Source organism: Canis lupus, chromosome 5 (genome assembly GCF_003254725.2).
Source record: "Canis lupus dingo isolate Sandy chromosome 5, ASM325472v2, whole genome shotgun sequence".
NCBI lineage: Eukaryota > Metazoa > Chordata > Mammalia > Carnivora > Canidae > Canis > Canis lupus.
Window position 1 is genome coordinate 70,388,000 of NC_064247.1, and position 15,611 is coordinate 70,403,610.

At 57.6% G+C, this 15,611-nt stretch overlaps 1 protein-coding gene across 5 annotated transcripts in view; it reads right to left on the reverse strand.

Annotated features, from left to right (window-relative positions):
- Positions 1-2,206: 2,206 nt before the first annotated feature.
- LOC112646716 (c-Maf inducing protein) overlaps positions 2,207-15,611 on the reverse strand; it is a 231,258-nt gene continuing 217,853 nt past the window's right edge. For all 5 annotated transcript variants that reach the window (XM_025426959.3, XM_035716595.2, XM_035716594.2 and 2 more), the window contains 8 exons: positions 14,966-15,073; positions 12,663-12,779; positions 10,945-11,085; positions 10,208-10,255; positions 8,982-9,128; positions 7,999-8,104; positions 6,464-6,534; positions 2,207-4,173 (listed from right to left, as the gene is read on the reverse strand). In XM_025426959.3, coding sequence (XP_025282744.1) covers positions 4,120-4,173; positions 6,464-6,534; positions 7,999-8,104; positions 8,982-9,128; positions 10,208-10,255; positions 10,945-11,085; positions 12,663-12,779; positions 14,966-15,073 — 792 coding nt within the window. In that variant the 3' untranslated portion in view covers positions 2,207-4,119. The remainder of the gene's footprint in view (positions 4,174-6,463; positions 6,535-7,998; positions 8,105-8,981; positions 9,129-10,207; positions 10,256-10,944; positions 11,086-12,662; positions 12,780-14,965; positions 15,074-15,611) is intronic.

A 15,611-nucleotide genomic window follows, 5' to 3' on the forward strand; every position in this document is an offset into this window, starting at 1 on the left:
CCTGGGTGACCCTGACCCAGAGGCCCAGGCTTTCCTGGCCTCCACTTCCCCACTGGGTCATGTTAGTGCTCAGCAGGGGCAGGAGTAGTAAATGAGTTCAGACCTGCAAACCCCTTGGTGCCGTGCCTGGGGCGCAGTGAGTGCTACGGAAGTGTTCTGTTAGAAAATGAGTAAGACAATTGCAATCTCCCTCTCACCCGAAGCCCTCAGGATGGATCCCAGGCCTCGGCGTATGATTAATGAAACACTGGCTCATCTCACCCCCATCTTTGCCCCGCAGGGAGCTGAAGCCAGAAGATACATTCACCTGGAACATGTGACTGTGAACTTATTTGTATAAAGATCTTTGCAGACGTGGTCACACTGAGGAGCTGTCCGTGAGGTCATCCTGGGTCATCATCCAGGTGGGCCTTAAATCCAACGGCAGGTGTCCTGATATGAGAAAGCAGAGGGAGATTTGATGCGGGGGGGGGGGGGGGGCGTGAGGCAGACGCAGAGAGGCTGGAGGAGCGCAGCCGCAACCAGGACGCGGGGCGGGGGGTGGGGGGGGCGGGAGCTGGAAGAGATAAGGAGAGTTTTCTCCTCAGAGAGACTGTGACCCTGCCGACATCGTGACTTTGGACTTCTGGTCTCTAGAAGCATGAGAGAATACATTTCTGTTGTTCTAAGCTACCGGTTAAAAGGGAGGACACTGGGAGCCTCGGCCGTGCCAGGGGGAGGGCACTGGCTGGACGCTGGGCATTGTGCAGGGCGGCTGGGGTCAAAGGACGGGAGGCTCCCAACCTAGCAGGAGCCCGCAGGTCCCACCAGGGGACGGCCGGGGGCTGACAGCGGTGTCACTCCCACGGCCGGAGTCATGGAGAGAGGCTGCCCGGCTGGGATGCCCAGGGGAAGAAACGCCTTGACCTTTCTCTTCCAGCCTCCTGCCCCCGCCCCCCCAGGGGCAGGGTAGCCTGCAATCTCCAGGCTCCCCTGGAAGCCAGTGGCAGAGGAGCCCAGGTGATGCAGAACAGAGTGAGGAGGAGGGCTGAGGGCACGATGGCTGGCAGGGTCCCCCCTTCCATTTGGTAGTTATGTGCGCTGGGGTGAGCCAGGCCTCCCCTGGGTGGGGGGAAGGATCAGGGACAGAGTGGCTGGCAGTGCCTTGCACACGCGCCTGCACACGCACATGCATGTCCCCACCTGAGCTGGCCATCATGAAGCCAGGGCCCACTCGTCACCCCTGCAAATCCAAGACCCTCCTTACCCTCACCCATGGCACCTGCTTTCCCTGTGTGGCCAGAGGTGGGGCAGCTAATACTCATCATGCTCCGGGGCTGTCCACTTAGTGGGTGTACAGAGGCCTCTAGAAGCGAGGAGGGAACGGAGAGCAGGGATGTAGGGAGGCAGGGGAGGAAGGTGGTGTAGGTTGGACCTGGGAGGTAGTGAGGGTGCCACTCCAGTCTGCTGAGAGAGATGAGGGGCCTGGCTTAGGGTGGGGGAGGCGGAGGCACAGACGGGTAAGGAGACTCGGGAACATTTGGAGTGGCTTCAGAAGGCTGGCAACAGCCGGCACATGGGGTGGGTCGGACAATAGGGCCACTGGACTGCGGTAACGCCCTTGCTGGGTCAGGAACCCTGGGAGGCAAATGACTTGGGATAGGGTAGAAATAAAGTCTCTCCTCGGACACACTGAGGTGCCTCGTGGGCACGTCTGGGTGACGGGGCAGCTGGAGGGATGGTTGAAACTCAGAGACGCTTCCATGAACCAGTGGCATCTGTGTTGCCCAGTGGTCCCAGAATGCAGTGTCGGGCCCCGCCCAGACCTTGCAAAATCAGAATCTGCATTTTCCCAAGACCCCCAGGTGAAGGCCAGGCGCACTGCTCCTAGAAGTTCTGGGCTAGAGCTGCAGAAAATGCCCCGATGCACACGTTGGCCTGGGTTTTCTCCTGGCGGTGATTCTGTCCCCTGGGGACATTTCTTATTGTCACGGCTGGGGGTGGGAGTGGGTGCTACCGGCATCTAGCTGGCCGAGGCCAGGGACACCGCGTGACATCCTGGGATGCACAGAATGGCCTCGCTACAAAGCGGGATCTGGCCCCGAATGTCAACAGCGCCGAGGGTGAGGAGCCCTGGCCGCTGCGGAGTCCTGACCTTGGCCTAGGTCTCGTCCCCAGCCCATCCCCACCGAAAGGCTCCCTTGAAGCCACACAGAAAGGCCAGATGTCAATGAGTCACTTACAGTTTATTTTTGCCTGAAAGTATTTCACATCTCTGAACACAGCTACGTGACAGTAGTATTAACCATCAGGAAAAGCAACAGTGCGAAGGGGAAAGGTGGCATGTCTTGGTTCTTTTTTTTTTTTTTTCCTTTTTTAAAGTTTTTTGTTTGTTTGTTTTTGCTTCTGCTTCTTCCTGCACCAGAGTGCTGTAAAGTATGGGACCAGAGGGGAGAGAATAAAACCAAACAACGGAAAACAACAACAACAGAAAACAACAGAACACGGAACGGAACACACTCACACGCACACACAAAATAAAACCTGGCACGGGAAATGAAGTAAGAATGAAACCCAATTTCTTTTTTTTTTCCTTTTTTAAAAAAATGAGGGCATAGTCGGGGGGGTAATAAAGTCTACCTAGCAAAGTATAAAACGACAAAAGCATGGTTTCCATTGAATAAGATTAAATATATATAAAACAATTACATTGACTGGGGGGTTAGGTCTGGAGGTGCCGGAGGGGGCGGTATTTGTGCTGAACCAACAGAAAAGGGGGCCTGGGGGGAGAGGGGACCCCAAGGAAACCATGGAAGGGCTGTTCTGTACAGTGAGGGCTCGTTAAGAAAAAGCCAACTGTTTACAAAATAAACGGAGGTTGGTGTGTCTTGGGGACAGGGGTGGGGACAGAAGGGGCGTCTGTGCTGCAGTGGTCACATTCATGGGGGGGGTGGGCAGTCAGGCTGGTGGAGGCGACGTCTCTCTCTTCTCCCAGGAGACCATGCAAAGAAGCGGGCATGCATGAGGAGACCACGCGAAGCACAGGATGGCGGGGAGGCCACGGGCCAGTCTCAGTCGGGACAGGGTGGCTGAGGCCTCCGGAGATGGGAGCTCTCCGGGGCAGGGGGCAGGGGGGACAGGTCAGCACCCCCAAATGTGTACAAGGGGGCTGAGGGAAAGCTGAGGCCTGGCAGGAGCAAGACTACAACGTGGGGACCCCACTTCTCCCCCCCAGCCTGACCCCCACCCAAGAGCAAGTTGGAGACACTGGGAGGTGGAGATGCACAGTGGGGGCGGGCGGACGGACGGACGGACGGCCGAGCAGTGGCATACGGAATCCGTTACAAAAAAGCAATTCATTTTCCAAGGAGGTTTTTTTTTTTTTTTTTTTTTTTTTTTTTGTCTGTTTCCTTTAAAAAAATAACAATAATACTAGCACTACCCCAACAGCTGACTGGTTTATACAGTACTACAGGCCAGGGGCGGGCGGGCGGGAGGGCGGAGGGGGGGAGGGGCAAAGACTCCATAAATAAGAGGCAGGTCCCAGACCCGCAATTTGTCAACATTTCTTAAATAGGCGCATTATTTAAATCTTATGTACAACGAGAATCACTTTGCATAGCAATGGCGAGGACACAGGATGGTGTGCGATGACATGTCTGGGTTTTCTCCTCCCAGTGGGGGGGTGGGGGGGCTCTCGGCGGAGCCTCTGAGGAAGGACGCGTCCTTCCTTGGCCCGCGAGGCCCATCGAGGTCGTGTGACAGTGGTGGCATCAGGGTTGACTTTTCCCACACAGCGTTAAACACAAAGGCAAAGAAAATCCACAAAGGGTCCCCCCTCCCCGAGCCCCCCGCCCCCCCACCCCCTCCCCCGACCCGCTGATGCTCCTCTGGTTGCTACAAAGTCCATTTTAGACCAGGTCAAGGTTTCCAATTATGAAGCTAAAAGAATTAGGCGGGGCTGGGCGTGCTTGCGGCCCCCCTCCCCACCCCCTCCCCCCTCCGCCCTCCGCCCCCAGAAAGACTCCCCCATCTAGCTCACAGCCGGGGTGCTGGGGGTGGGACCCCAGGACCGGCGCTCTAGGCTATTAGTCAAGAACTGTGTGTCGCAGCTGCGGACTCCTTCCTGCGGGCGGAGGTTCACCAGGCTTCCGTGTAGCGGACGTCCACCTCCTTCAGGTTGGGCAGCTTGGCCTGTGGGCAGCAAGGAGGAGCCTGGCTCGCCCGCCTCAGTGGCCGGGCCCCCTCGCCTCCCCCGCCTCGCCACGGGCGGCTCCCTGGGTGACTCGGTGAGGACGGGCCCGGGATCGCGGGCGACAGCTGCGGGGGACCCCACGCCCCCCTCTCCTCCGGGAGCCTGGGCATCGTCTGTGGAGCCATGTGATCCAGTCCCCCGGCTCCCAGCACCCAGGACGGTGCTAAGGACAGAACGCCTGGCGGACTGCACGGCCTGCCCGACCCGTGGCGTGCTCTGCCGATGGGGACTATTCTCTCTTCCTCCTGCCGACAGGCCATCACCGCCAGCCACAGGGCCGGCCAGTGGGGTGGGATCACCGTGCGGGCAGGTACTCGGGGTGGCTCGATTCTTCCCCCTGGGTCCCCCTCGTCCGATCCCACCTGCTGTAGCTCAGAGCCGCTTCCGGCTCTCCATCCCTGCTACGAGACACGAGACACGAGACACGAGACACAGCTCCTCCCTTCCTTCTTTTACAAACAGCCGCCTTCTTTGCAAGCCTTCCCCACACAGAGCCGGCTACTTGCTCTCCCTCCACTCCCTCCCTTCCACTTTCCGGGTGCACCATGACCTGCCAGTGTGTGCACAGGGCTCCTCTCCCGGGCCCGGCAGAGCTTACTGACTGGGGGGCTGCAGTCACCCGTGCGGCACTCAAAAAGCCTTTACGCCAACCCCTCAGAACCAGGAGACTGCAGCCCAGGGATCTAGGTTTGCAGGTTCTCCTGAAAGATGGGAAGCTCTGGCTGGCCTCGCTCTCGCCTGGTGCAGAGTGCAGGCCCCTCCCTAGAGGCAGGGAGGCCACCTCCAGGCTGGTCCAATCCCTGCAGCACAGAGGCTGGGCCTCACTGGCCAGGATCCGCAAGTTGGCACCACGTGTCTCTCAAATGAGTGAAAGTGGCTTTCCTCCACAAGTGGCCAACTACGTACACCCTTTGGCTGCTTGGGTGCCGTGTCTGGATCTGTGCTTCTTCAACTTTCAGGGGCATAGCAATCCTTGGCAGTGGGGTCAAAATGCCCACGGGGCCTGGACAGGAGGCCCTGAAGTCTGCGTCGGTGACAAGCCCGAGCGAGGTCTGAACCCCCCCGGGATGGGCACTCAGGCCGGCTGCACCCCTGCTCCTGCTTCACGGGCTCCTCAGGACCCTGCGGACAGCTCTGCCTCGCACACTCACTTCTTAGGCCCTCCTTTTGTGAAGGCTCTTCTGCCCCAGTAAGCAGGGCTGGCTGTCCCCTGTGCCCTCCCTGCTAGTCCCTGAGCCCTGTCCTGCCCGGGTTACTGCATTCCGCAGGGACCTGGCACACAGTAGGTGCTTTGGAAGTAGCTGTGGGTCTGGCTGAGCTGGAGGTGGAAGCTGAGGTGTGTGTGTGGGGGTTCCTGCTGGTGAGGATTCCCTCCCAGTGGCTTCCAGCGTGTGAAGGTGCCAATGTACTCATGATTCCATCTGGCCGCCTGGCCCAGCCCCTCTGTCCTTGGCACTGGCTATCTGCAGCCCCACTCACGCCTTCTGGGGCAGATGGTACGGAGCCCAGGGGGATGGGGGCAGGCTGCTGAAGGCCCAGCTCCACTAATGCCCAAGGCCTGTTTTACAAACAAAATATGCCCTGCCTTTCCCCACTCAGATCTGCTTTCCTTTCCCCAATTTTATCTTGCCAACCTAGCCCAGGCTGCCGGTCCAGGCTCTTATCATGTGTGACTGCACCAGCCCCATAAATGTTCTTCCTGTTTCTACTCTTGCTTGCACCACCTCCCGCCCCCGTAAAAAATCAGTTTTCCTGGTAACAGCCAGAACAAGCTTTTACAAGTATAACTCACTACATTGCTTAGAGCCTCTGAAAGCTTTCTACTGGATGAGGTCCAGAGCCCTTCTGTGACCTACGAGGCCTCATTCAGTCTGGCCCCAGTCTATTCTCTCTTACTTTCTAGTCACATCTGCCACAAAGTCTGCTCATGCCAACCCTTTCTGCCCCAGGACTTTGGCGCTTGCCTTTCCTCTCACCCTTTGCATCTGTGGCTTATCTTTTAGGTCTCATTTATAGGGCCTCTACTTCAAAGGGACCATTCCCTGCTGGCTTCCTCTTTATCACTCCTTTCAACCTGCCATTATTCGATTTACTGCCTTAAGTAAGCAGGTTTAACAGCCTTTCCTGTCGGAGAATAAGCTCCATGAGGGTGAAGTGCCAGTGTCTCGATGCTGGAGATGAACGGATAGATGGACGGATGGATGGGGGGGCGGGGTAGGGATGGATTACCTTCAGATCCTCATAGGTGTCAGCCGAGAGCTTGGTGCTGTTCATGTTCAAGCTGCAGAGACTCTTCATGGCTGCATAAGGACAGACAGACAGAGTCGTGAAGTCGGTGAGACCTCCACAAGGGCAGCTGCAGGTACAGGACAGTCAAGTTGGGGGCACTGACTGCTGGGGCCCAGGCCCCCGTTTAGGAGATGGGGTGGAAAAGTAGAGTTTCAGGGGCACAGCCAGGGGGTCTGCTTCAGGCAGGCGCTGGTCTGGACCTCTGTTCTGTCCCTGCCCTCTAAGCCTCCCTCCCTTCTGGTCCCTCTGCCACATCCCTCCACTGCCTGTACCCCGAATGTCCCCACAGCTTGCCTGCCACACTGTACACTGGCCCCCGTGGACTAGGTCTGGCCCGTCCCCCAGGGGAACTCTGGATGCTCTCCTGGTGGAGCTGACCCAGGCCGCAACTTCCTGAGGGCAGTTCTCAAACTTAAGTTTAGTCAGGAGCTGCTCAATAGAGATGTGATGCTCTGCGCCAGGGACTGTGTGACTCCAATGACAGTGTCCAAGGAGCACATTTGTAGAGAAATGTCTCCAAACCTCATCTTCCTGCCCTCCACTACTCCTGTCTCCTGCTCCCACCCTTCCCAAGCCATCTGGAATTTGCCAACAACCTTGCAAGAGCCACGGCCACAGCCTAGCAAACCCCTGTGGGCCAATCCCTACGTATGTGTCTTGTACACCCAGATCCATTCGCCTCTCTAGGAAGCCTTCTATTCCTCCCAGGCATGGGGCCTCTGGTCTAAATCAGTGGGTCAGAAATGGGAACTGCAGATTCCCAGGCTCAGCACCCAAGAGTTTAGTCTGAGAGATTAGGTTTGGGGTACAGGAATCAGCATTTCTGGGTTCCCTGGGGGTCTGTGTGTGTGTATGTATATTGAGAGATTTTTTTTAATTTTAGAGCAAGAGAGAGTACGTGTGCATGTGTGAGTGTGGACGGGGTGCAGAGGGAGAGAATCCCAAGCATATTCCCCACTGAGCACAGAGCCCAATGTGGGGCTCAATCCCATTACCCATGAGATCATAACCTGAGAAGAAAACCAGTTGGATGTTCAACCAACGGCCACGCAGGCGCCCCTTGTGGCTACTTCTGCTAGGGCAACGCTTCTCAAACGTGAACAGTGTGCGGGAATCCCATGGGCATTTTGTTAAAATGCAGTTTCTGAGATAGGAAGCCTGGGGCGTGACCTGAGAATTCACGACTCTAACCCCAAGTGATGGCTGCTGCTGGTCAGGGGAGCCGGGCAGCAATGTCCTAGAGCACTCGCCTTGAACTTGATTTCTCAGGCAAGTATCTGGAGGGTACAGGTACTCATTTTTCCCTTTTCTTCTAGAATACAAGCTCCCTGAGGTCAGGGATATTTCCCTCCTGTTCTGTTCTGAGGACGGTGCCTGGCACACAGCAGGTGCTCAGTGAACATGTGAATGAATGCGAGCACGTGTGAACGACGCAGCCCTCACCCCCTGCTCCCAGCGGCCCCCTCGGTACTCACAGCTGAGGGCCAGCAGGCCGGCGTCGGTGACGGGCGTCTCGCACAGGTTCAGCACCTGGAGCATGGTGAGGTGTTCCGACAGGAGCCGCAGGCCGGCGTCTCCAAACTGTGGAGCACAGAACCTCTCAGCCCTGGGGATCGAGAGGTCTCCCCAAGGTACCCAGGAAAATGACCTTGAGGCTGGGGAAGCAGTGGAGGAAGGTCATGGGGACACAGCCACCACGCCCTGGGGCTCTGGGCTGCTCTCACTTCTCTCCAAAGACTCCAATCTTCTCCCGACCTGGGTTCGAGTCCAGCTGCTGCTGGTGGGATGGGGGCCAGGCAAGGGCCATTCCCAGGAGTCCTGCTGTCTGTCCAGGGCTTTGAACTCAGTGGCTCTGGCTACAAGTGGAGGCCAAGGCAGCTTTTCCCCAGGCAGGACAGTGGGGTGGGGCGGGATTGGAAGGCAGACTGCCAGGAGCACCCTGGTTTCTCTTCTGTAAAATGAGGGCGCCAGTGGGGCCTACACATCACAGGTGTGGTATGGAGCCACATGCACTGATCCACGTCAGGTGCTCAACAGCGCAAACGATCCTGAGCGTGGGCAGTATGCATGCGTGTGCTGTGGTGGTTATTACAATAAAAAGACCTGTCAGCTGCCCATGCGCCCCCCTGGCAGCTGTGTGAGACCGGCCCACCTCTCAGCCCTGCCTCTCAGCGCTTCTAAGACTTTGCCCAGCACATCCCTGCCCTGGGCCTCAGCAATTCCAATTGTGAGATGGGCCTCTGGGCTTCATGAGACCCTAAACCTCCTCTGGCCTAGGGAGTGGGTGCTGAGCTGGGGAGGGGGTGAGGTAACCAGGGGAACGGGGCCATGGGCTCTGGGCAGGAAGGCCAGCCGTGGAGGGTGCAGAGCAGGTACAGAGCACGGGTGCATGGGGGCATGATGTGGGGTGCAAGATGTGGGGGCAGGGCCGAGCAGGGTGCAGGCAGGCGGTGTGCACCTGAGTGGACCACAGGTTCAGCTGCTTGAGAGAAGGCAGTTTGATGAGGTGCTCAGCGCAGGCACTGGTTACGTTGGTGAAGGCCAGACTGAGGTTCTCCAGGTTCCCGAAAGAGCCAGAACTCAGCAAACGAGCCAAGTCGGCGTCCTGCAAACAGACGGGCAGGTGGGGTCTCGGGGAAGGCCTGGGGTTGCCAGCAGCTCCTGAGACCCCTTCACATCCCCTCCCCACCCCCCCTTCCCTTGCCCTGCCAAGAGCTGTAGCTGCGGGCAACGAATCCCCAAGGGGTGGGGTGATGGTGTGCCTCAGGGGCTTGGACTGAGGGGGCCGCCGGGGAGGGAGGGGCTGCCTCCACGTCCCTGTGGGTGGGGGAGAAAGCCTCCAGTACTGTGACTCACACCCTGAGTCACTGACTGGGGTGTTCTGAGGCCATGTCCCTCCCACGTACATGTGTACCTGGCCGACTCACCCTCCCAGGCAGCAGCTTGTGCCCATTTCCCACCTGCAAACACTGAGGCCACCCCGACTCCAAGGCTTGTGTGGTCACTGCATGTGTGATCATTAAACCGTGAGGTCACCAAGGGTAATATCTGCTCTCCCTTCCACCTCAGTGACTGAATCCTTGAGTTTTAACCATCATGTGGCTGCCCTGAAGGCTAATCTCCCAGCCAGGTGCGGCCATGTGCTGAATCCGGACCATGGTATATAGGGAAATGTGTCCACTAGGACTTTCAGAACGTCCTTAGAGGGAAGGGGCATGGTCTCCTTTGCTCTTCCTCCTTTTGCTGGCTTGAATGGAGACATGATGGCTAGAGCTTGAGCAGCGTTTTTGGACCATGAGGTTAAAGTCTCATGCCAAGGACAGTGGAGCAGCAGGACACAAGGAATTAAGATTCCGGGAAGACTTGTACATGGGGGTGGATAGAAGCATAGATAGCTTCATAGTGTTGTGATGATAAAATGAACTCCTGGCCCAGTATCTGGCACATATATACTCCATGTATATTAGCTATTATTACTAACTGGTAACATAATAAGATCAACATCAACAATAATCTTTATCATGTTTGGTTTCCTGCAACCTGGTTCCCTCCTGGAAAAGCTGGCCTGTCAAGGACTATGTTGTCCTTGTTCACCTCCACCAGACACTCTGCTGTTCCCCAGCGGGGAGGCCCAATCACCTTCTTCCTCCCACCCCGCCCCGCAGGAAAATGAAACCAACTCACTGTGGACTTGGAGGGCAGTGTTAGCCTGGTGGGCCCGCCTTTCCTTTGCTGCAACAGAAGCAGACTGATCAAGACCCATCCTTTCCCCTGAGCTTCCACCATGCATACCCCTCCTTGTTAACATCACACAGTGCCATTTTCATCTCCGGGTGGGTGCTAGAAGGCAACATGGCAGTCTTGGTCTCGGGGCACACCCTGAGACCAGGTTGGGGTATAGGTGGTTTATCAGAGAGGGGATCCCAAGAAACACCACCAGGGAAGTGAGACAGCAATGCCCCTTGAGGAAGAGAGTGTTAGCGTACAGCTACTACTGGGGGTCTCTGGGTCATGTCTCAGACATGTGCCTCCTGCACAGAGAGGGAGCTGAGGTATTTACACACCCTCCCCCACCAGCCATGTGTGAGAGCGGCCCCAGGGGCCCAGGGTGGGGAGTTCACTGCCACTTCGAGGTCCAGCCCTGGTGCCCTTGAAGAGGGGCCTAAGGGATGTAGATGACTCTGGGGTGTGAATGTACTCTTGGCCAGGCCCCCTAGGAGCTGTGTGACTCTGGACCAATGACTTGACCTCTCTGTGATCATCTGGAAAAGTGGCGGGTGGTAGTCCCGACTTCTCAGGGTCTGGAGGAGGACTAGCTGGAACACAGGCCCAGGCAGTCCTGGACTCTGCCCTGCTGTGCCTCAGCTATGCTCCCTCTGGCTGGCCCAGCTCTTGAACTGCAGAATTGGCTGTGGACTCACCAATTCCTTCAGCTCCCGCTGCCGGTCGCATAGCTGCTCGTACATGCGCTTGCCCACGCCCGTGCTCTCCAGGGTTGAGATGATCTGCAGCTGGGTGTCATTGTTGTCGATGATGTTGTATTCCAGCATCAGGCACAGGATCTGCTCGAGAGCAGGGCAGGCGTCTTACAGCCAGCCTGAGACTCCAGGCAGGGCTGCTCCTTATAGGCACAGGGGGCCAAACCCTCCTTCTGGGCCATTGGCCCCACACTCCAGGGGACAGGGGTCTATGGATCAGCTCAGCATGCTCTGTGTATTCTAAAATCTCATCCTGAAAGCGAGCACCCAATTTATCCCCTCTCTGCATTTCTGCCTGTGTGACATTGGGCTGATCACCAGCTGCAGCTTCCCATCCATACAATGGGAACGTTCGTGTACACCCAGCTGAGCATAGAGCAGGCCCTTGGCAAATGCACGAAGGAATGACACGTGCTAGGGCCTGATGGGTTGGTAGAGAGCCCAGAAGACAGGACACCTCTCCATCCCTGGTTTTCTCCCCTTTGCCTGGCACATGGCTGGTGCTCAAGACATGCTTGCTGAATTAAACTGAAGCCCTGGAAACATCGGCCACACTGTGTCCTGGAGCCTCAGGCAGCTGCCCTGCCCTACTGCCCGGGATTCACATGCAGGCAGTCCTGCCTCGAGATCCCCTCTCCAAGGACTCCTCCCTTTCCAAGCAGAGCCCACTGGGCCCAGGCCCTCACAGCATGGCTCACCTGCCTCTTGGCTCCCTGCTCACCCCTGTCCCTGCAAGTCCCCTGAAAACCACTTGGACAAACCTCCAAGATCCTTAGCGGGGCCTCTGGGCACCTAGTAGGCTCTTCAGGCACATGCACCCAAATCCCCAACCTCTTGCCCCTTGACTCCACCATCCTGGCCTCACCCTGTCCTTCCACCACAGCTCTTCCTGCTGCAGGGCTGGCAAGTGCTGCCCTGGCCTGGATGCTCTACTCCTGCCTTCTTGTTAACACGCTGGCCTCCAAATCTCACTGTAGCACCCCCTGGCAGGGAGGAAGCTCTAGGGCTCAAATTCTTCCCACTAAGAGGTGTTCTCATCTCCATCCCCTTAACTTTGGGCTGGCATTTCTCATGGATAGAATTTGGCAAAGTAACACCGGCTGACTTTGGAGGTGCGTTAGAACAGCGATACAGATCGTGCCAGTCTGCCTCTGGACAGTAGGTCTGGGGGCCTCAGGAGGACATAGAGAGGAACTGGGCCAGGTGTGTGTTTCCACTCCCTGGTGAGTGGAAATGCTGCTGCCTCAGGCTGTTGTGTGGAGAGGTCTGGATTCCCAGATGCTCCAGCCTCCCCATGAGAGACCCAGAGTAAGAACTCGTCTGCTGAGCCCAGTCACCCCAAGATCCGTGAGCCAATGAATGAGTATCATGGCTTTAAGCCCCCGTTGGAGTGGTCTGTTACACAGCAACAGACAAATGGGGCAGACATGTCCCTTGATCCCTTGGGTCAACACAGAACACAAGTGAAATGGATAAATTGTTTGAGGAAGGCCGCATGCTCCCTCGAGGCTCAGGGTGGGCCGAGGCTACATCCACCTCATCTGCTGCTGTGCTCCCAGCTGCTGTCACAGCTCTGGGCTCCTGCAAGGCGCTCTCAGTCAACAAGGATGAAGGACAGGACGAGACAGCAGCCTCGCCAGGGCCTTGGGTCAGCTCCTTACCTCGACCATGGTCTGATTCCCCCTCAGGGCCAGGAGCATGCAGGGTCCCAGCTTGTTTTCCGCCAGGGAGAGCAGGAATTTTTTGGTCTTGTAACAGGAGCCCATTAGGATGTGCACCTGTGAAGAGAGAAGGCCGAATCAAGAGTGGTGGCCCCCGCGGGGCTGTGGCCGGAGATGCCTGCTTTTGGGATGCCAGAAAGATTCCCAAACCAGAAGACCCATTCCATATCCTACCTGGACACTAGATCTGAAAGGGTCCTCAGACCCCTCCCCACAGAGGGATTCAGAAGATCCCCCTGCCTCCCTGACACGGGACTCCGAGGACATGGTGCTATGTGAAGCAAGCCAATCACGAAGGACACCTCCTGCAGGATTCCACGCACGGGAGGGGCCTGGAGCAGCAGACTCAGAGGCAGGAAGTGGAGTGGTGGTTGCCAGGGCAGGCAGGGGGCGGGGACTTCGTGTTTAGGGGGTACAGGGCCACCCCCTGCGGGACAGAGAATGAAAGGGAGCCTCGCCTCCCCCTTCTCAAACTCTCTGGGAGCTCCAAAGGTGCTGAGTGATCACCTGCCCCAGAAATCCAGGAATTGGCAAATTCTGCTCCACCTGGCTTTACAAGCAGGGCAGCCATTAAGAAAACTGGGTTTCTTTTTGGCGTATCTGGAGATGGCGCCCAAGCGCAGGGGGCCCCAACCAACAGGGCGAGGTGGCGGGGGGGGGGGGGGGGGGCAAACACTCCATGTGCCCTTCCCCCAACTTGGTGTGAGAACAAACACCCTTCCATGGTTGGAGACGGCAGCCTCATCACGGGGACCGCTCCTGTGCCCTGCGTCTCCATGGAAACGATGCACTGCCATCCCAGGGGCTGCCTGCTTCCTCTTCCATGTATATTTTTTCCGCTCCATCATTAACAACTCTGGCACACAGACGCAATTTCTCAGGCTGGGAAGCGGCCAGCTCCCCGACTTCTCTCGCACAGAGTCCCCACATCGAGGGGTGGGGGATCACTGGCTGGCTGTTGCCATGGTAAAGCTGTGACATCAGGGCAACCCTCGTGAGAGGTGAGGGGGGGTGCAGGCGGGCAGAGGCCAGCATCTCCAGGACGTACAGGGCACTTGAGAGGGGCTTGTCAGGCAGCGGGTGAGGAGTGGAGGGCCAGTGCGTGAGGAAGAGGCTCTAAAAATAAGTCCCTTTCAAGAAAGGTTCCAGAGGCAGCGCTGGATTTGTTGTCACTGAGGAGAGCTTCGTGAGCTGGTGGCCCTGCAGCAGAGACGAGACCAACCGCAGCCCTCACCTCTGAGCAGGCTGTGTGCTAGGCCCTGGCTGGGCACCCTGCACCCACTGTCGCATTCAAGTGCAAGGTGAGCCCAAGAAGCCAACACGCTACTTCCTGGCTCACAGACGAGGAGGCGAAGCCCACGGTGGGCCAGTTACCGGCCCACGTCATCAGGCGAGTGCATAGCAAGGCTGCCATCCGAACCTCTTTTCTCGGGGTGGGGAACATGCATGGTGCCAGAGCTCAGTTGGTGATGTCAGCCAGCAGGACAGCTGGGGTCTCCAGCCACTGGGAGGAGAGTCTGCCCCCTTCAGGAGATGGACACGCTGCCACTGGCAGAAGGGTTGGCTCTGGACAGGGTGGTTTGGGTCCAGGGAGGGATGTGGAGGCTGAAGGCCTCTGTGACCTTGGGCAGGCCCCCACACCTCCCTAGGCTGCTTCAACACGGGTGTGCTTCAGGGGTCAGGCTGAAGACGAAGAAACGGTGCATGTGGGATATGCGGCACAAAGAAAGTACTGGAAGTCCCCAAGGGTGCAGTTACTGGTTTGGTAACCTCAGATCTCTCACCTCCAAGGTGAGATGATCATCCTGCCCTTGGCTTCTCACTGCAAAGGTCAGGGAGACTGGTGGATCTGCAGTGGCCTTCTAGAATCCCTGTGCAGGTCAAGCCCTCAGTGGCCTGAACGCTGCCACTATAGTGAGCTGTGTGAGCTTGGGCGGTGAGCACCTCGGGATTCAGCGGCCTTGTCTGTGAGGTGGGTAACGCCATCACCTCCTCACGGAGCTGAGTGGGACCAAGTGAGAGCAGGGACTCCAAGCCCTTCGCTGGGCACCCGCTCAGGCAAGAAATAAGGAAGTGACACCTCATGGTCACCTTCAGCACCACCCTCTTCTTCAGTTTTGGGGCAGTCTGGACATTCCCAGGCTGGCTACGGCTGGATCGGGGCAGCTCTCGCCCCCCTCCTCCAGGGAGGCCAACCCAGGGCCTGCCCACAGCGCCCCCCTGAGGGGTCCCGCCCTACATACCATGCTGGCAAACAGCTCCCCATCATCGTCGCAGGCCACCCCTCCGGGGCTGTAGAGCTGAAACCAGCCGTCTTTGCCGGCCCGCACGCTCAGCAGGCACGAGTGCACCTGCGGCAGAGGAGGAACACGGTGGTCAGCCCCTGGGGGGCTCTACATGCAAACATTAAAGGCTCCAACAAGTCCAGCAGTTAAGAAACCTGGTTAACTTCTAGTCCAGTGACTCTCACCTCCTACTAAATACCACGGAAGGCCTTTTGGGAAAAAATTGTGGCATCCATCAACTGGGCACCTCCAGCCACTCACCATCAGCTCTGCGGGACAAAGGGCCAGGCCTGGCTTGGTCAGGTGCCCTGGATCAAAGCAAATCTGCAGCCAACTCAGGGCGGGGGGAGAGGTTCAAAGCAATTGCCCAGGCTCAGTCCCCTTTTCTCTTGTGCCTTTCTCGGGGGGCAGTGGGGAGCTCTTCTTTCTCCCTTCTCTCTCCGCACCTCTAACTCCTCTCTCCTGCTCTCTGCCCTCAGCTCCCTCTGAACTTGTCTGCTCACTCTCATGGCATCTGCCTCCTCTCTGTCTCTGTGCCTCTCCCCGGAGGCTCTCTGTCCAGGCAGGGCCAGTTTCGTGCACAAGCACAGCTCTCTCGGTGGGT